Source organism: Panthera pardus, unplaced genomic scaffold, assembly GCF_024362965.1.
Source record: "Panthera pardus isolate Hobbes unplaced genomic scaffold, ASM2436296v1 HiC_scaffold_21, whole genome shotgun sequence".
NCBI classification, from domain to species: Eukaryota; Metazoa; Chordata; class Mammalia; order Carnivora; family Felidae; genus Panthera; species Panthera pardus.
The window spans coordinates 49,135,288-49,156,622 of record NW_026526777.1 but is presented as its reverse complement, the minus strand read 5'-3'; the positions used below and the strand labels follow the sequence as shown (position 1 = coordinate 49,156,622).

General features: G+C 40.0%; 1 protein-coding gene and 1 long non-coding RNA gene across 4 annotated transcripts in view; one reads left to right on the top strand and one right to left on the bottom strand.

Moving 5' to 3' along the window:
- Positions 1–1,293: 1,293 nt before the first annotated feature.
- The window catches only part of RASAL2 (RAS protein activator like 2), a 358,056-nt gene continuing 338,014 nt past the window's right edge, over positions 1,294–21,335 (top strand). For 2 of the 3 annotated variants that reach the window (XM_019426072.2, XM_019426071.2), the window contains exon 1: positions 1,295–1,608. In XM_019426072.2, the coding sequence (XP_019281617.1) occupies positions 1,407–1,608 (202 nt within the window). In that variant the 5' untranslated portion in view covers positions 1,295–1,406. Of the gene's footprint in view, positions 1,609–21,335 lie in introns of all 3 variants that reach the window. The other variant, XM_019426070.2, reaches the window with a different exon arrangement.
- LOC109253305 (uncharacterized) overlaps positions 7,976–21,335 on the bottom strand; it is a 34,814-nt gene continuing 21,454 nt past the window's right edge. The window contains exons 2-3 of the long non-coding RNA XR_002074333.2: positions 10,441–10,514; positions 7,976–8,384 (exon numbers count right to left, since the gene is read on the bottom strand). This is a non-coding gene — a long non-coding RNA (uncharacterized LOC109253305). The remainder of the gene's footprint in view (positions 8,385–10,440; positions 10,515–21,335) is intronic.

The window sequence follows — 21,335 nt, the reverse complement described above, 5'->3', positions numbered from 1 at the left end:
TGGGCAGAAAATTAAAGCCAAGGTCAAAGGAGACGGTCTCCAAACAGACCAAAAATAAAACGCATGTGACATCATTAGAAGGGGGGGGGGGGGGAAAGCCAACGTATTGCACAAAGATCAAAGGCAAAAAAAGAGAAACATGTTTGGTTAATACTGGGCTTTTGAGCATTTCTTGTGAGGCCCGTCCATCCATCCACACCACACTTCTTAACCCTGCTATTCTAAACTGATGACAAGTCCAGCTTCGGCGCGGACAGGGCGCAGAGCGCGGATCCCACAATCCAGACCCCGTTGCCAAGTCTCGTCTCTGGGAAGGAAGGAGGCGTTCCCCCAACGGCAACTGTAAAATAAAGCAGCCTCTCTAATCTCTTCCTCCAGTAAGAAAGAAATGTCGGTCCAAATAAATGAATACAGAAATAACTACACGAAGGGAAAGGGGTGGGAAGAGGGGAAGGGAAGCTCTTTTCCTCTCTTTTTAAATTTCCCGCACCCCTCTTCTTCCCCGCCTCCCCGCGCCGTCCCCACTTTCCGCGGCAGCTGGCGGGACCCGCACCGCGCGCAGCCGGGCGGCCGGGCGCAGAGAGGGTCTTTGGCAAGAAGGCGGGACCGGCCGGATGAATAGCTCGGTGTCCGATTTTTCCTGCCTTCGGTGGCAGTTCCTCCTCCGCTTCGTTACTCGATTGCACACGCGGCCGGGCCCTCGGCCCTCGATTGCTCCGGCCTATCACCCTGGGATGCCGCCTGCCGCCGCCACCGCCGCGGCTGCCGGGCTTGTGGGATCGGTGGCGGAGCCGGAGCCGGAGCCGCGGCGCGAGCCGTGGCCTGAGAGTTAGGGGGCGGGCCGGCTCATTCCTGGGGTGGGGGCCGAGGACTGGCGGGCGAGAACCCGGGGCCACCGCCCCCCTTCCCCGAGGGAGCGGACCCTCCGAGCCTCTGAGGCGGCGGCGGCGGCGGCGGGAGCCGGTCAGAGGGGGCGGCCCCTGGCGGCGACGCCCCCAGCCCTGCCCTGCCCGGCCCCACTGCATCCCCAGCCGTAGCGCGGTCTGGCCGCGAGAGACGCCGGCGAGGGCTGAGCGAGGCGGCTCCGCGGGGGCAGGCGGGCGAGCCGCCCCTCCCGGGTCCTTCCACGTCCCCTCCCGGGAGGGACCCACACCTGAGCCCGGACCCACCCCCGGCCGGGGCCACGCTGGATCCGCCTCCCGGCCTGGGTCCCGCCCGCTGGCTGCAGGTGGGCTGCAGCGCCCGAGCCGCGGGCAGTGGGCGGCGGGGAAGGAGGTGAGCCGCGTCGGTGCCGGCTGCCGCTCGGGTGCTTGCCCCCCGCCGCTGCGCTCTCTTCCTCCCCTTCCCGCAGGCAGGGCGCGGAGCCGCGCGCCCGCCCCGCCGCCGCCTTGTCCCTCCGGGGCACCATGGAGCTCTCCCCGTCGTCCGGAGGAGCCGCGGAGGCGCTGTCCTGGCCGGAGATGTTCCCCGGGCTGGAGTCCGACTCGCCGCTGCCTCCGGAGGAGCTGGAAGCGGTTGTCCCAGTCGGCGGGGCCGTGGCTGGAGGCATGTTGGATCGGATCCTGCTGGAGTCCGTGTGCCAGCAACAGAGCTGGGTCCGGGTGTACGGTAAGGACCGCAGGCCACCCTAGAGGCTGGTGTTTCTTGTCTTTGCTCGCGCCGAAATTCATCCCTAGGCTCCAGTCCTGGCCTCAGCCCCCATCCATCGTGGGTCAGTCTCGCACATCCCTTTTTTGTTGCGGCGTGCGTTTCTAACAAGTTTCCCCAGACTGGCACTCGGGAGAGAGGTGTCCTTTCAGGACGGTCTATGGACCTTTCTCAGGCACCTGCAGGGAGTTTAAGGTGGAGTTGGGCTATGCAGACTTAGTTCTCAGGTGGTAACTTCAAGGGAACTGTCAACCGAAGTCTGATGGAACACACCATGGAATCAAGTGAACAGAGTTTCATGTCTGTTTCTTGAGGGGGGCAAGGCTGGAAGCCAAGATACCATGAAATAGCTTAGCAGTGGATAAGAAAATAAAGTAGAATAACCAAAAAATATTTATTGGGTGGGAACAGACTCATTCATCTCTAACCTCTTTCTGAACCTCACTCGCCCAAAGGCAACCACTTAGTCCAAGGGGTGTGGATTGTGTCAGATTGCACTATTGTTTCGGATTCTCTTTGTAAAGTGACTGGGTTGCTACTCAGCAAGTTAAAAGTGATGAACACACTGAAACTTTCCCTCTCTGCATTCCTAGTAACCACCTCTTTAATTAAAACTGAATGATGAGATTCTATTAGGGGGAGCCTTGTGGCGGCATCAAAACCAAGCTGGCTTTGAAAACTCAGAGCCCAAGGATTTATAGCCTGGTGATATTCAGGACTCGGCTGTGCCTTTCCAAAATCTTGAAATGTCAAGATGTTTCTCACTTAGCTCACGTGAACACGACGTTAGTAATGTGGCTGAATGCAAGAGGGCAAATTTGAAGCACCTGGAGTCAAACACAGCGTTAAGATGTCATCCTCCAGTCACGTGCATCTGCACCTGTAGTGATCAAGTACATTACGCTTTTCTTTCTTCATCCTTCTGAAGAGGATATGTGTTTACTACTCAGGAGTGATCCAGACTTAGAAGTTATCTCTGTGGATAGTTCAGTTCATTTCAAGACTTCAAGTCCATCCCCATCAGAAAGATCTCAGAACTAGGAGTCCAGAATTTGAGTTTTGTTCTTGATTCTGCCACTAAGTGGCTATGAGATTTGAGGTAGATAAAGTTACTTTTTTTTTTTAACCTCTGATTCTTCATCTGTAAAAGGGGTGAATTGGATTAAATAATCTCTTAATGGCCCTTTTAGTCCTAAGAATCTTGGAGTTCTTATAACCAATTCTTGAGGATTTATGTATGTGCCACTTTATATTTTGTATGATGTTTATAAGTGTTTTTTGATGTTATTCTAAGTAACTGAAAGAATTAAAGCAAAGAAGCAGGAGATGATGCAGGGTCACCCAGTTCATTCTCAGCAGATTAAAAACTTTAGTACCTGATTTTCCATCCACCTGCTGATCCCACTTATCCGATAGTTTGTAACAAAGGTTGTGTTGATGAGGATCTGAAGATGAGCTTGAATTCGAGTATATTGTAGTTACACCATTTTCCCATTCTATCCTTTTCTATCCTTGCTTCTTTGGCACATTGGTTTTTATGTAAAATTAGAGTTAGGGCCCCGTTACTGCAAGAATATGTGTGTATGATAATTTAGTATTTCAGTGTCTAAAAGTATTCTGTCTGGATATTCTAGACCTAGCATGAATTACTGTACTTTGCATGTATCCCATAAGAATATGTGCATGTTTTTGTTATCCTTTTAAAGGGGTAGATTTGTGAGGGTGTGTGTGTATACATATATACGTGTATGTATGTGTGTATGTGTATTCTTAAGTATGTGTATATAAACATATATTCTCTTCTCACACACGTATGTACTGGGCATTTCAGTGTCAACTTGCAGACTTTCCACTGCATTGTAACATTTTTGTCTTTCCTATCGATTAACTAGAGGTTGTTTTTATTTTTATTGTTTATTTATTTTTGAGAGAGACAGAGACATAATGTAAGTGGGTTGGGGCAGAGAGAGAGAGGGAGGCACAGAATCTGAAGCAGGCTCCAGGGCTCCGAGCTGTCAGCACAGAACCTGACGCGGGGCTTGAACTCACAAGCTGTGAGATCATGACCTGAGCCGAAGTCGGACGCTCAACCGACTGAGCCACCCAGGCGCCCCTAGAGGTTGTTTTTATTTACTGTTTAGTACTACTATCCCTCCCTTAAGGCAGCTCATCCTGGATAGTACTTTGTTGTCTTGAGTTTGATATAAATATCCCAAAACTATTGGAATGATTCTTGGCTTTTCTGTGTCCTTAGCTAGTTTTTAAGTTGTCTGTTGCATAACTTCAAAAAGCTTTGAAGTGAAAATAATAGCATGTAGAAAATCGACTTGGAAAACCCTAGTTCATTTTGTTTTGTTTACTTGTTTGTCTTACGTGTTCAAAATCCTGATTGTTTTGGAGCATTTGCGTTCTTCTACACAGTTTAAGGAGATGAACGAGTTTGGTCTGATGTTTTTAAAAGAAATTCAGAAACTGGGAATCCAGTCTAGAGTATACAACTGGGGATTGAGAACTGGGGTTTTCAATCTGTCTTTGCCACAAATTGGTTGTCTAACTTTGGGTAAGTAATTTTAACTTCGTGGCTCTAGGTTTCTACATAAAATGTAGAATCTGGAGTAATTGGTATCTGTGGTCCATTTTAGTCTTACAGTTGTCTGATTCTGTGGCCTGCCCTATTATTTTACCTACAACTTGGCCTACCAATTCCAGTCTGACTCTTGGGGACAGGCATCAAGAAAGCCCTTAATAAGTTTAAATCATGATTGTCACAGGCTTCTGGGGAGCACTTTTATCAAAAGGTCAATGAACTTAGTTTTGTAAAGCAGGAATGTTGAGGGCAGATGTATATTTGTTTGAAGTGTTTGGCAAGATAGGAAGGTCTTGCTCAGGTGTAGCTCATCAAGTTTTGAGCCCTAACCTGAAATAGGCATGTGGATTTTAAAAGTGCAAAGTAAGGAAGGAGCTGTATTAAGTGCTCCTGGCTTCTGGCTATGGTTCACATCCTCTGTAGTATACTTATGTTTGAAATCAATATGCAAACAAACAAACAAATGGCAGTAACAATCCCCCCTCCCCGCCCCCACCTAATGCCTTAACAGAAACTTTTGAAAACAATATTTTATTAGTTTGCCTCATGAAATTTGAAGACTAGGCACTGTTTTAAGTTTGCTGTTGACTATTTTGTTAATGATACGTCTATTTGGAGTTTTGTGTATTGCCAGGATTGGAAAACTTTGTCTGGAATATGTCAGAGCCTTATAATAGGTAGATGTATATTTAGAACACAAATGCATGTCTTTGAGACATAACTAAGAGAACATATTTATGCTGCCCTATCCTTCATTTCCTTTTAGTTATAAAATGTTTCATTTGTTTATTATAGTGTTATAATAAATTGTGCCCATGCCCTGTCAAGACTATAAAATATTTGACACCAGGAAGTCTGTCTAGTTTGTCTTTGTATTCCTATCTTGCCAGCCCCTTCATCGTCACTGTGTCTAGCAGATTGGTACCTTGCTCATAGTCAGTGTCTGTTGAATGTCGATCCATCTGTCCTATGACCATCCATATCCCAACCTGACTGACTGTCTGTTATGGGTGGCAGAGTAGCTTAAACAAAGGCATGCCACAAACAGCTAAATATGGATGCAGAATCCAAGAGCATCAAATGCAGAACATTTTTCAGATATTTATAGCCTCAAAGCAAAGTCAATTGGCTGAAAAAGCACAGCAGCCTAGCAAAAGGAAACGGGAGCGGCAAAGCCAGCCTCCCTGTCTGTGCTTTCTGGTAAACAATGAGAACATTAAAATTAACTACTTTACCATGAATGGATGGCGAGTGCAGGTCACTGGGAGCAACTGAAGATACCAGTCTCCAGTAGCACATGCATTGGAGCTTTACCCCCATCAGCACAACAGGTCTGCAAGTGTATGTACAGATGTGTTCTCCGATAACTAGAGGGAAAATACAGTTACCACACTAAAGTGCTCACCAAGAAACCATAGTTTTGATTTTAATAGTATGAGCAGGACTATCTAACATATTCACTTAATAGAATGAATAATATCAATATCATTGCTTACCATTAAGCTAGTATGTAGCTCATTATTTATTGATGACTGATAGGGATCTGCTGGAGATTTTCTAAAGGCTTGTACTATTTCAGCAAGCAGAAGAAGAGAGACTTAATCATACTGCATCGTATCCCGTATAATTCTAGAAATGTGACAATGAGAATTTGGCAGGAATTTCTCATGGACTAGATAGGAGTTGAGGGGGGAGGCAGAAGTTTTGCCTGTTTATAGTAAATAATTTTGCTTATGTTTCATGAATGAAGACAAAGGATGAGATATGTTTCATTGCATTTTTAGAGAATATGTCTGTCTTTGCTTAAAACATTGCAACCCGTTAACAAGTCCAGGAAGTTGTTTCATTTTGGTCCAGTATGAATTAGATGTGACCAACTCACTGGTTTTATACAGAATGTTCTCAACATAATTAACTTTGAATATTCTCAGTGAATCACTTATTCTTACATGTCTTAACTATGTACCCCCTGCATGACTTCTGTGTTGTATTAATGTGTGGATGAATGAATTTGTTCAACCAAGTTTTGTGTGCTGTAGCTAATTGATTGTTTGAATAAAATCACTGAATGTGTACCCAATACATCCCCAAACATGTTCATGTTACTTAAGTGTTCTAATTTCCTCAAATACTGTAAATTGAACTTTTATAATTATAAATATTTTACCAATTCTTGGGATTTTAAGTTTGAGTTCAATACTTAGGATGTGGTATTAGCTTTGAATGTTGACACATTAATTTACCATGATTTCCAAATAAATTTTATGTACATTAGGAGTAGAAAATTGTTCATTGAAGTAAGAGAGAATGATCAAGAATGCTTAGGCATATACTGTTTATGCTTCTCCCTTTTTTCCTTTGAGAGAAAACTTGTAAATCTCACTTAAATTGTATATTCTGTCTGGGGCACTTGGGTGGCTCAGTTGGTTGAGCGTCCAACTTTGGCTCAAGTCATGATCTCACAGTTTGTGGGTTTGAGCCCTGTGTTGGGCTCTGTGCTGACAGCTCAGAGCCTGGAGCCTGCTTCGGATTCTGTGTCTCCCTCTCTCTCTGCCCCTCCCCTGCTTGCATTCCATCACTCTTTCTCAGAAATAAACATTAAAAAAATTTAAAAAATAAAATAAATTGTATATTCTGTTAATATTTACAGACATGGACAATTTCCTTTATTGTAGCTTAGTACTTTTCTACTCTCTGTCATGTTGGTTTATTGCTATTTCATTTTCAAAGAATGACAGTATTTTTGAAGAATAGAACTATATACATTTATAATCTCTTTTCCATAACCATTTGGACTACAGTGTTTCAAAATTCACAAAATTTTTTTGATTTTAGAAAATATGGTGTACATATAATGACATAAACCCCTTAATTGAGTCTGTAGCAGTATCCAGGAATCAGTCATGTTAATACCTCTGTAGTTAAGTAAGTAAAAATCCACACTAAGTATGGTATAAGACTATAAATAGTGTTATGTAGGGTGAAGGTCACATTTTACTGCTGAAGAAATTATGAAGAAAGCATTTTCAGAGCTTTTTGGATTTAGGAATTATGAGTATGGAGTTGAGGATATGTGTACATTTTCTGACAAATAATACAAAGTTCTAGAATGCACCTGTTTGGGAATAGTTCACTTATTATTTTTTTTTGGAGAATCGTTATAAGGATTGCCTTTATCTTTTCTACATCATAAAATTCAGCACATTTTACAAAATGATGTACAATTGTGTCTCATGTTGAATGAAATATATTGATTTGCTAAGAAAAAAAGGAATTCACATGACAGAGCAAGTTTTACTGAGATTCCTAAGGAAGTGGTGGCAAGGCAGTGGTTTCTAATGCTTTCTTTCATTAGAAAGAAGGATGAGGTAAGTTGAACCCGAGGATTTATGTAATTGTTCTTTGCAGTTGCTCTCTTCAGTAGCACAGAGTGATTTGATCACCTTTTAAAGTAGGTGAACCACAAAAAAAACATTCAACTAATGCCTGAGTTAATCCAGAAAAAATTTAGTTGTCTGTTCCCTGTCCCTCCCTATTGGAATAACTTTTAAGTAACTAGAGAGGTGTTTGGTCTTGTAAACCAGGAGGAGGAGTTGGAAGTGTGCTGAGGGCACTGCTGAAATTGCTTCACCTTGTGTTGGCAGAGGGATAATTGCTCTCTGATGTTTGTAAAGACACCTTTCTTCCCAAAGGCTATCAAGTGCTTCGCAAGACCTATAGGTAGAGAACGCTTTACAAATCTAATGTAGCTTATTTTCTAATGATAAGGCAGCCATCAAGAAATATCCACTATGAAGGTGGCAGAGGAAAAGATGTGCAGTTGGTAGTGTTAGTGAGTCTACTGTAAACAAAAATAAAAACTGAATCCTTGAAGGCATGACAGAACTTCCTTTGCTAGGTCGTGCTGCACAGCTTAGCATCTTCCTTATCTCTACAGCAGGGTTCCGATGTTAGGAGTCTGAGTTTTGCCTTCCCTGACCAAGTGTTGGTGACATTAATTAGTTGCCCAAGTCTCCTTTGCTCCTAAGAATCCAGTTTAGATCCTGATTGCATTCTTATTCCTCCATAATTTGTCTTCAACGTTGCTCACGTTCCCATCGTGTCATTTTCAGTAGGATTTCTAAAAGTCCCTCTTAACTGACTCCTGAGTCTAAAAAATTGGTAATACTTGCAGATACTGTTTGGGAGAGCAAACATTTACAAAGGAAAATGTTTAACATAAGGCAAGAGAACAAAATTCAAAAGAATAGTGTGGGAAGTTAAAAAGAAACTTGAAAGTTGATAGTCCTAAATATTTTTCAAAAACAATCCTTTAGGTTACCTCATTAAGGAAACTGGCTCAGGAAGTTTAGCTTATTCCCAAAATTGGAGACAAATTCCACAGTTTGTCAGGATTAGAACTCTAACCTCAGATTCCTCAGCCTCTTGTTTTAGCTTCTAGATCTTACTGCTTTCCCTTAGGGAGATGGCCTTTCAAAGCTGAAGGTCAGGAAAACTCGGCAGTGAGAAATACCAGATTGTTAGTTTCACAGTCTTTAAGGGAAATGCTGGAAGTACCATTACCTAGGTAACAGAAAACAAAAATGGACAAAACATTCAGAAAGTAGGAGGATGAGAATAATCTCATAGTGATTGTTAGAGGTAGAGCAGAGGAATGTTTAGATATGTTTCATCTCTAAATTTTTTGTCCATAAATTCTTTAAACTTTTTTTTTTTAATTAGGCTCCATACATACCCAATGTGGGGCTTGAACTCACAATCCCAAGATCAAGAGTTGGATACTCTACTGACTAAGCCAGCCAGGTGCCCCATCCATAAATTCTTTATTTTGCAGTTGCAAGTAATGTTTCAAGGAAATTTGAATGTTTCATTTATGATACTTAGAACCCTGGGTAATACCTAATAACTTTCTACCTTTTAATTTCTGATCTCTTTGATTCATATCATTAAAAATTTAATACCTTTTTTCTTATTATGAATATAATAGTGCTTAATGTAAAGAATTTGAGTTGTAGGAAAATGCAAAGAAAATTAAAGTTACCTGTAATTATACCTTTTAGAGATAACTGTTCTTTTAATATTCTGTTGTATTTTATCCCAGTCTTTTCTGTGTAAAAATGTACTTTTTAAAATATGTTTGGTATCATATTGCATATATATTTTTTTAATATTTATTTTTAAATATTTGTTTTGTTTTGAGAGAGAGAGAGAGAATGAGTGGGGGAAGAGCAGAGAGGGAGACACAGAAGGCTCCAGGCTCTGAGCTGTTAGCACAGAACTCAACACGGGCCTTGAACCCATAAACCACGAGATCATGACCTGAGCCAAAGTAGGATGCTTAACTGAGCCACCCAGGAGCCCCACATATATATTTTTTAGAGTTTATTTATTTATTTTGGGAGAGAGAGAACAAGCAGGGGAGGGGCAGAGAGAAAGGGAGAGAGAGAATCCCAAGCAGGCTCTGCACTGTCAGTGCAAAGCACCATGTGGACTTCGAACCCACTACCTGAGTCAAAATCAGGAGTCCCATGCTTAATCGATTGAGCCACCCAGGCGCCCCTCATGTTGCGTATATTGTAAATCTTGCCTCTTTTCTAACTGTGATTTCTTAGGTTTTTGAAAATGTTTAAAGTTTTTTCAAACATATTTTTGTTTTTAAATTTTATTTAATTTTTTTAATATTTACCTTAGAGAGAGAGAGAGAGAGAGAGCGCGCACAAGCAGGGGAGGGGGAGAGAGAGAGGGAGACACAGAACCCGAAGCAGGCTCCAGGCTCCAGGCTCCAAGTTGTCAGCACAGAGCCAGACGCGGGGCTCGAACCCACGAACCATGAGATCATGACCTGAGCCAAAGTTGGCCGCTTAACCAACTGAGCCACCCAGGCTCCCCTGTTTTTAAATTTTATTTAAAAAATAAGTATAACAGGTGCCTGGCTGGCTCATTCGGTTAAGCGTCTGACATCAGCTCAGGTCATGATCTCACGGTTTGTGAGTTTGAGCCCCACATCAGGCTCTGTGCTGACAGCACAGAGCCCACTTCAGATCCTCTGTCTCCCTCTCTCTCTGCCCCTGTCCCACTTGCTCTCAAAAATAAACAAACATTAGGAAAAATAAAAAGGTATAACATTTCCTTCTTTCAATATTTGGAAGATATAAAAGGATATTCTGTGAGGTCTCTCTAACCCCTCCTCCCCACCCTTCACTTACCATCTGGCTGGCAATCATTGTTCGCACAATCAATAAATGTTTGAAATTCTTGTATATCCTTCCATACCTATTCCCTGCACAGAGAAACAGATAAATAGGTATGTAGAAACTCTGCCAAGATTGGGGTCCAAAAAAATTTCGTTGACAAAAATGCAAGGTCATGTTTTTTTCCGAGGTTAATGAACGGACTGGACAAAGGAAGTTGGCTGGGAGTTCTGGGGTCTGGAGCCAGCTGTTAATTGCTTTATATTTGAATTGATATCATCATAGTTTTTACTGTGTGTATGCTTTCTTCTCCTTTTTGACACAAATGATAACCCGTTATAGGAATTTATCTGCACCTTGTGTTATTCCTGCCTCACATTCCCTCTCTATACACACTTATCAATATATTTTTGATATAGTTTCCTGTCAGTGTATAAAGCAGCTCCTCATTCTTTTTGTGGCTGTGTAATGCCTGAATGAATCACAGTTTATTTAACCAGTCCCCAGATTTGCTGGTACAAGTGATAGTGCAGGGAATAATCTTGAATATAAATCATTTTGCTTGTGTATGAATATTTTTGTAAAAAAAATTCACAGAATCATTATCAAAGACATGTATACTTGTAATTTTGAAAGATAATCCCAAATTGCTCTTCTTACAGGTTGTAACTATTTATATTTCACCAGCAGTGGATGAGAGTGCCCATCTCTCTACACATAGGGAATTATCAAGAATTTTTGATTCTGACAATCTAAATGATAAAAATAGTTTAATTTTTTCTATCTCTTACATTGATTATCTCACAGAGGCATTTAAAAATATCCTTTTCTGTGCATTGTACATATCTTTTGCCCATTTTTACTGGTTATTGGGTCTTTTTCCTAGTGATTTGTAGGAACTCTTAAATAAGGAGGTTTTTATCTGTGATGAGTTGCCAATATTTTCATTTGTCTTCCCCCCCCCCCCCCCATGAGAAAATAATTTTTATGCATTTGAATGTATCAGTCTTTTCTTTTATGGCTTTGTGATTTTATGTTACAGTTAGTATGGCCTTTCCTAGTCTGAGGTTATAAAATAATTCTTCCACGATTTGTCCAGTACTTCTTTGCTTTCATTTTTTACATTTAAATCTTTGATCCATTTGGAATTCATTCTGCCATAAGGTATGAGATATAGATACAATTTCATTTTTAGAAAGATGGTTTTCCAGTTGTCCTAATACCATTTGTTCAATAATCCATCTTTTCTCCACTGATTTAAGATGATTTCTCTATCCTTCAGTAGATTGCCATTTGTATTTTGGTTTCTTTCAAGATTTTCTACTCTGTTCTATTGGTCTGTCTATATTGATATGTCAGTATCATGCTGTTTTATTACTGAACCTTTATAATATGAAAATGTAATTGGTTAATGAGTCTAATTCAACATAACTTATTTAACTATTATCCTATTTTAGACATCAACAATTTCCCAAATTTTTGTATTAATAGTCTACTGATTGTTTTTGTGTACAAGTGCTAAAATTGAACTTCTCACTATTTCCTTAGGCTGAATTCCTAGAAGAGTATGTTTTTATTTTATTAAAAATTTTTAAAAATGTTTATTTTTGAGAGAGAGAGAGAGAGAGAGAGAGAGAGATCATGCATGGGGGAGGGGCAGAGAGAGAGAGAGACAGAATCTGAAGCAGGCTCCAGGCTCTGAACTGTCAGCACAGAGTCTAATGTGGGGCTCAAACCCATGAACCATGAGATCATGACCTGAGCCGAAGTCGGACACTTAACCCACTGAACCATCTGGGCGACCCCTAAAGAGTATGTTTTTAAAATCCTGAGAGGTTAGTGCCAAATTGGTGTGACCTTCCTAAAGGCAATTCCTACCACAAATGTATAAAATTATGGCTCATAATTTATTTTATTTTTTTAAAATTTTTTTCATATTTATTTGTTTTGAGAGAGAGAGAGAGAGAGCACACGCACAAGTAGGGGAGCGGGAGAGAGAGAGAGAGAGAGAGAGAGAGAGAGAGAGAGAGAGAGAGAGAGAAAATCCCAAGCAGGCTCCAACGCTGTCAGTGCAGAGCCCAATATAGGGCTTGAACTTACGAACCATGAGATCATGACCTGAGCTGAAATCAGGAGCCCAGTGCTTAACCAGCTGAACCACCCAGATGCCCTTTGGCTCATCATTTAAATCCTACTTCTGTACTGCTACTTTCACCATATTGAAGTATTTTTACATAGATTTCATGTAGTGTCTTAAGCATTATTTAGCACATATTAAAAGTCCTGAGGGTTCTAATGCTAACAACACTGCCTTTCAAAAATAGAGTTGTTTTTCCAATGGTATTCCTTTTCATTAATGGCGTATTTCCAAATGAAGGAGGGAAGGACATGAGTATAGAGTCAAAGCAGTTGGTCTGGTTAAGGGTCAAATCCATGACTGTGGCTTTATTTATACAATGTTATACCTCCAGCTGAAATAACCTGAAGCTAGTATAGTTCATGTTAGAATTCACTCTTGGTGTGTACATTCTATAGGTTTGGACAAATGTATGACATGTATCCATTATTATAGTGTCACACAGAATATTTTCTTCCTCTTTTTTTTTAATATATTTTTTTTTTCACCGTAATCTCTACATCCAACACAGGGCTTGAACTCACAACCCCAAGTTCAAGGGTTGCATGCTCTACCCACTGGGCCAGCCAGGTGCCCCTCATACAGAATATTTTTACTGCCCTTTATCCTCTGTGTTCTGTTTATTCATCTCTCCATGTCCTTTACCCCCTAACCTGTGGCAACCTGATGGCAATTGCTATTTTCACTGCCTCCATAGTTTTGCCTTTTTCAGAATTCTGTATAGTTGGAATCATACTCAAATTCTTTTATCAGTTAGCTGTTTCGTTTAGCATATAATATATAACCATAAGCTTGCCTTACTAAATCAGAAAGGAGCAAATTTAGAAAGGAACAAAGTAGTTGAACTTTTAACGATGGTATCGAGCAGTTTGAGAGTGAAATGTATCCAGTTAATATTGTGTACTTACAGGAAATTTTGTTTGAATTAAATTTGGACAGGATATAATATGTAAATATCTTGTGCTTATGATTCCCTTAGGCTTCACTGTGCACAATTTTCTGTGTATTTGTAAATTTCAAGAGGACTCTGAGTGAGGAAACCCAAGGCCTTTCTAGTGCATGTTCCTGTTTTGAAATGGACTAGTTTTGTCCAGGTAGTTGGTGAGTAGTCTGTAGCAACAAAAAGATGGCCTGTGCAGTAACCATTAATGAAAGACATGTTTCAATATCTAAGAAAAGACTCTACCTTCAGTATTTTCTGGTTTCATAAAGACTTGATAGTTTTCCTTTTTATAGAAATGAAGATTTATATGTTTGTTTTTTAATCTAGCTTGATAACATGGTTAAGAAAGAATAGCATCATCTGTGGTGATTCCTACTGAAATAGGTAATCCAGAAGATTTGATATGGCTATATTTCTTACTGTTTTGTTTTTGCTAAGTCATTCTTTAAAAAAAATTTTTTTTAGTGTTTATTTTTGAAAATGAGAGAGAGAGACAGAGTACGAGTAGGGGAGGGGCAGAGAAAGAGGGAGACACAGAATCCAAAGCAGGCTCCAGGCTCCGAGCTGTCAGCACAAAGCTGGATGCTAGGCTTGAACTCACGAGCTGTGAGATCACCACCTTACCTGAAGTTGGACACTTAACCAACTGAGTCACCCAGGAGCCCCTGGAAGTCCTAAGTCATTCTTTTGCAAGTGCAAAGTAAATCAGTTTAAGTGGAAATTTTTAGTTATTTTCACTTTAGGTTGTGTCTTTGGTATACACCTTGATTGTGATGTCTCGTTGAAGAGGCGTTACTATGTTATATCTATTGGCTGACAATCTTTCTTTTCCTGTAGCTTAATTGGCAATCATGTTTCTTTTATGTAATCAGTAATGTTATTACATTAGTTGTAACCATATTGTATAAACTTATGTTTTTACAAAATTGCTTTTTTACCCCTATAGTCTCAAATATCCTGTTTGTTTTTTTTTTTCTTTCAACAAATTTATGAAACATGGTTAAGCTTTCTCCATTTTATTGGGGAAATAATCATGAAAAAGTTAATGCTTTAAATATTCTTCATGAAGTAAGATTAGAATCTGGGTAAGGTTGGAATCTGAGTTCCAATCCAGTACTTTTTTTTTTCTTTTTTCTTTTTTTTTTTTTTTTTGAAAGATTACCCTATCTTTATTATCTCCGTTCATAGTTATTGTTTCCAATTTAATATGTTTGTATTAAAATGTATCACAAGCTGTTTAAAGTAGCATTATAATGCTTTTCTAAATTGTTTTAGGATTTAGCAGTAGGTCTTCGCTTCTCTGCGTCTTTCAGAGCCATGTTGTTAAGAATGGATATTCAGGGGTGCCTGGATGGCTCAGTCAGTTGAGTGTCAGACTTCAGCTCAGGTCATGATCTCACAGTTTGTGAGCTCGAGTCCCATGCCAGGCTCTGCTGACAGCTCAGAGCCTGGAGTCTGCTTCGGATTCTGTGTCTCCCTCTTTCTCCGCTCCTCCCCTGCTCATGCTCGCTCGCTCGCTCTCTCTCTCTTTCTCTCTCTCTCTCTCTCTGTCTCTCAAAAATAAATTAAAAAAAAAATTTTTTTTAAATGGGTATTGAGTTCTTCATCGGGGAACTGCAGGAATAAAAGTGAAAATGCTTGAATAACCAGTAGGTTCTTTTTTTGTGTTTGTGTGGTAAAATATATATACTAAATTTCATTTTAACCATTTATAAGCATACAGTTCAAATATAGTCATGGGGCACATGGCTGGGCTCAATCTGTGGAGCATGGGACTCTTGATCTTGGGGTTGTGAGTTTGAGCCCCATATTGGGTGTAGAGGTTACTTAAAAGTAAAATCTTTAAAAAAATATGCAGTCACGGGGCACCTGGGTGGCTCAGTCGGTTGAGCGGACCGACTTCGGCTCAGGTCATGATCTCGTGGTCCGTGAGTTCGAGCCCCGCGTCGGGCTCTGTGCCGACAGCTCAGAGCCTGGAGCCTGTTTCAGATTCTGTCACTCCCTCTCTCTGACCCTCCCCCATTCATGCTCAGTCTCTCTCTGTCTCAAAAATAAATAAAACGTTAAAAATTAAAAAAAAAAAATGCAGTCACAGTGTTGTGTAACCCTCACCACTATCTGTATTCAAACTTTTTTCATTATCCCTAAGAAACACTCCAGACCCAGTAAACAATAACTGTCCCTTTTCCCCTCCCACTGGTTTCTGGTAATCTCTATTCTTCTTCCTGTCTCTATGAATTTGCCTATTGTAGGTAATACATATAGGTAGAATCACACAATATTTGTCCTTCTGTGTTGGACGTATTTCACAAAGTGCACGTATCGTCCTTGTAGCCTCTATCAAAATTTCATTATTTTTAATGGCTAAATAATATTCCCTTGTATGTATATACCACATTTTGTTTGTTCCTTCATCTGTTGATGGATACTGCGTTGTTTCCACTTCTTGGCTATTGTAAACAATGCTGCGGGGGCTCCTGGGTGGCTCAGTTGGTTAAGCATTCAACTTTGGCTCAGGTCATGATCTCACAGTCTGTGAGTTCGAGCCCCGTGTGGGGCTCTGTGTTGACAGTTCAGAGCCTGGAGCCTGCTTCGGATTCTATGTCTCCCTCTCTCTCTGCCCTTCCCCTGCTCGCACACTGTCTCTTTCTGTCTCAAAAATAAACATTAAAAAAAAAAAAGGTTGCTGTGAACACTGGCATGCAAATATCTTATTGAGAACTCACTGTCAGTTCTTTGGGATACATACCTAGAAGTAGAATTGTTGGATTTTAAGGTTGTTCTGTTTAAATATTAAAATATATATAAGGTTGTTCTGTTTAAATATTAAAATATATATATTTTTATATATATTTATTGGAGTGGGGGGCGAGGAGGGGGGTGCAGAGAGAAAGGAAGAAAGAGAATTTTAAGCAGACTCCACTCAGCACAGAGCCCGATGCGAGGCTCTGACATGAGCTGAAATCAAGGGTCCATCGCTTCGCCAACTGAGCCACCAGGCACCAGGTGGGAGTTCTCTTTAACCTTTTGAGAAACGGCCAAAGTTTTCCACATTATCTGTAGCCTTTTACATTGCTGTCTGCAATGCCCAAGGGTTCCAATTCTCCACATCCTTGCCCACACTTACTTACTGTTGTTTTCCATTCTTTGTGATTTTAGCCATTCTACAAGGTGTGAAGTGGTATCTTGCTGTGGTTTTGATTTGCATTTGCCTAACGATTTGTGGTGTTGGGCATCTTTTCATGTGTTTTTTGGCCATTTTTAATATTTTTTGGGAAAAATATCTTTTCAAATCCCTATTTTATATGTCATAATTATCCTATATATTAATCATAACTCTAGTAACAGTGACAATCGTGAGCATAATTATAGCAACAACAATGATGACAAAGTGAAACATCCTGGGTGCTTATTATGAGCGAGGCACAGTTCTGGGTGCTTTATGCTTATGAATTTATTTAATCTTCATGGATACCCTATGAGGTAAATACTGTTACCCTCATTTTGTAGACGAGGAATCAGAGGCATAGCGATCTAAAGGAACTTGCTCATGGGATATAGCAAGTACGTTGCTGATGTGGGATTTGAATCCAGGCAGTTTGCTCTTGAGTTATGTTCTTGACTATTATATAATTTGGCTTCTCACCGATAAAAAATTCAAACTCTTAGGGACGCCTGGGTGGCTCAGTCCGTTAAGCGACCGACTCTAGCTCAGGTCATGATCTCACAGTTCATTGATTTGAGTCCCACGATGGGCTCTGCGCTGACAGCTCAGAGCCTGGAGCTTGTTTTGGATTCTGTGTCTCCCTCTTTCTCTCTCTGCCCCTCCCCAGCTTGTACTCTCTCTCTCTCTCTCTCTCAAAAATAAATAAACATGAAAAAAAAAATTCAAACCCTTTTTATAAAAAGCATTTAGTGTGATGTTTGTTAATTTGAACCTTGAACCTGTAGTTTACCTATGTGTTTTATATAGCACCGTAACTATAAAATAATGACATTTGATCTGCTGGATATGCTTTGAATGTCATGATGTTACTGAATATCTTTGTAGAGTTGTCCAAGTTTTATTAACTGTAGACAACATGAGAAAACTGTATGTGGGTGAGTAGTGTGATATTTCTATATTTAATAAAGATTAAGTCTGTTAGCTATCTAAAATTTATGCATTTTTAGCAGTAGTACAAAATAGGAAAATAGTTTTTTGTTTTTTAAATAAAAGCATGCCTTTCTAGACCTCTTATTTCTGTTGATGAAGCCACTGAGAATGCTGAAATTTAAGAGACCACACAATCTTAAGAGCCATGAGTTGTATTCACCTGGAGCATAGCTTTACTTATTCTAGGATTTACATTTCAAGTGGCTCTCCACTTTAATATCATTAATTCTAAAAAGGGGATCCACTTTCATAGAACCAGGTAAAGCCAAACATTGATCAGACCTTGGCCAAATAACAGACATTTTAGAATATTTATAGAATTCACATGTCCTTCTCTAAAAGCCAGGAACAGTGGCCTCTTGCTGGGTCTTACTTGCTTTCTCCTTAGTTAGTTCCTCTTAAACCTGGCTATCCTTGTGCTACATATGCTATCTATCCTAAGGTGTGTATTTCAAGGACTCAGAGACTTAAAGGATGATTCATATGCAGTAAAGTGTGTGAATCTGTTCTGAAATTTAACTTTTTTCCTACTAATAGATTGCAGTTCTTCAAAATCTGTGATTCCTTAAGTTATGTACAATGTAGCAAGGTGTAGTGAGGTATAGTCTTAAATTCTGATCAGTTCATACATCTTTAAAAAAATGAGTTAATACGATATATTTGACGTGCAATAAACTATACACATTTAAAATACACTTTGATAGGTTGAAATATGTTAATAACTGTGAAACCATCACCCCAATCAAGAAAATTTCTATTCCTCTTTTCCTCTAAAAAGTTTCCTTGCATCCCTTTGTAACCTGACTGCCCCATCCCTCCTACCATGTCACCGACAAATCACTACTGTGCTTTTTGTCTTTAAAGATTAGTTTAGGTTTTTACGAATTTTGAATAAATGGAATCATACAGTATATACTTATTTCTAGTCTAGCTTCTTTCAGCACATTTTGGGATTCTTATTTAAAAAATTTTTTTTAATGTTTATTTTTGAGAGAGCGAGAGAGATAGATTGTGATCAGCGGTGGGGCAGAGAGAGAGAGAGAGAGGGAGACATAGAATCCAAAGCAGGCTCCAGGCCCCAGGCTCTGAGCTGTCAACAGAGAGCCTGATAATGGGGCTCGAAACCGCGAACTGTGGGATCATGACGTGCGCTGAAGTCCGACGCTCAGCTGACTGAGTCACCCAGGCGCTCCAGCACATTTTGAGATGTATCCATGTTATTTCATGTATCAGTGGTTAATTCCTTTGTATTCCTGAGCAGCATTGAATTCTGTTGGTTATTCCACAATTATTGATTAGTTCACTTTTGATGAACATTTGGGTTGTTGCCATGTTTTTGGCTATGACAAAACTTCTGAGACCATTTGTGTAAAAGTCTTTGTATAGATGTATGCGTTTATTTTTCTTGAGCAAGTATTAAAGAGTGGAATTACTGGGTCACATAGGTGTATGTTTAACATTTTAAGAAACTACTAAGCTGTTTTCTTAAGTGCTTGTACAGTTCCAGTTTGCCTGCCTTACCATCACTCGGGATGGTCAGTCTTTGAGATTTTAGCTATTCTAAGAAATATGTAGTGATACCAATTGTGGTTTTAATTTGCATTTTTCCTGATGACTAATATGTTGAGCATCTTTTCATGTGCTTATCAGACGTTCTTCTATCTTTTTAGTGAAGTGTCAACTCTTTTGTCCATTTTAAAATTGGGTTTGTTTTAGGGCACTTGGGTGGCTCAGTTGGTTAAGTGTCTGACTTTGGCTCAGGTCATGATCTCATGGTTTGTGAGTTCGAGCCCTGTGTTGGGCCCTGTACTGACAGCTCAGAGCCTGGAGCCTGCTCTGGATTCTGTCTCTCTCTCTCTCTCTCTCTCTCTCTCTCTCTCTCTCTCTGCCCCTCTCCTGCTCATGCTCTGTCCCTCTCTCAAAAATAAATAAACATTGAAAATTTTTTTAATTGGGTTTGTTTGAGTTGTATGAATTCTTTTTTTTTTTTTAATGTTTATTTATTTTTGAGACAGAGAGAGACAGAGCATGAACGGGGGAGGGTCAGAGAGAGAGAGGGAGACACAGAATCTGAAGCAGGCTCCAGAGAGCCCAACGCAGGGCTTGAACTCATGAACCGTGAGATGGTGACCTGAGCTGAAGCCGGAGGTTCAGCTGACTGAGCCACCCAGGCGCCCCAAGTTGTATGAATTCTTAATATATTCTGCATGTAAAGCATTAATCAGGTATGTGATTTATTGTTGTTTATTCCCAGTCTGTGACTTCCCTTATCATACTCCTAACAGTGACTTCAAAGAATAGAAGTTCTTAATTTTGATGGTATTGATTTTTTTTTTTTTCTTTTATGGGTTGTGCTTTGGGTATTTTATTTCAGAAATCTTTGAGGTGGCTGGCTGGCTCAGTTGGAAGAGCACGTGACTCTTGATCTCAGGGTCATGAGTTTGAGCACCATGTTAGATGTAGAGTTACTAAAAATCAGTAAATAAATAAATAAACTTAAAAAGAAAAAAGAAATCTTTGTCTAGCTCAAGATCACAAAGATTTTCTCCTATGTTTTCTTCTAAAAGTTTTATGGAGCTCCTGGGTGGCTCATTCGGTTAAGCCTTCGACTTCAGCTCAGGTCATGATCTCGTGGTTCATGAGTTCAAGCCCCACATCGGGTTCCATGCTGACAGCTCAGAGCCTGGAGCCTGCTTCAGATTCTGTGTCTCCCTCTCTCTCTGCCCCTCCCCCACTCATGCTCTGTCTCTCTCTGTCTCAAAAATAAACACTAAAAATAAATAAATAAACGTTTTATAATTTGAGGTCTATGATTTGTTTTGATTTTATTTTTGTATGGTGCAAAATAAAGATTTTGCAAAAAATTAATGAAAAAAATGTGGATATCTAATTGTTCCAGCACTATTTGTTGAAAAGGCTATTCTTTCTGCACCCAAATGCCTTTGCCTCTTTGTTGAAAATCAAATATATGTGGGTCTATATCTGGACTCTATTATACTCATTTGTTCTGTTGTCTATGTTGAATCATAAGCATACTATTTTGATTACTATAGTTTTTGTTTTTTTTTTTAAGAGTATTTTCAGAGAGAGCAAGTGCACAAGCAAGGGCTGGGGTGCAGAGAGAGGGGGAGAAAGAATCTTAAGCAGGCTCCACGCTATCAGTGCAGTCTGATGTGGGGCTTGAGCTCACCAATCATGTGATCACGACCTGAGCCAAATCAAGAGTTGGACACTTAACCGACTGAGCCACCTAGTGCGCTCATTACTATCGTTTTATAATAAATTTTGAGTGTAAATCCTCTTTGTTTTTCTTTTGTTTTTGCTTTTCTTTTTAAAAGTTATTTTGGCTAGTCTAGGTCATTTGCATGCCCATATAAATTTTAGACTTAGCCTGTTGGAGGATTTTGATTGAGGTTGTGTTGAATCTGTAGATCACTTTGGGGGAAAATTAATATCTTGACAATATCAAGTCTTTCAGCTTAGGAACACACTACATCTCTCTTTGTATTTTGTCTTTAATTTCTCTTTACAGAGTTTTCAGTGTACAGGTCTTGCACATTTTTTGTTAAATTTACCCATAAGTATTTCATCATTTTGGTATTATAGATGGAGTGATTTAAACATTTTTTAATGCAATTATTTGTTGCTGGTATATAGAACTACAATAGATTTTT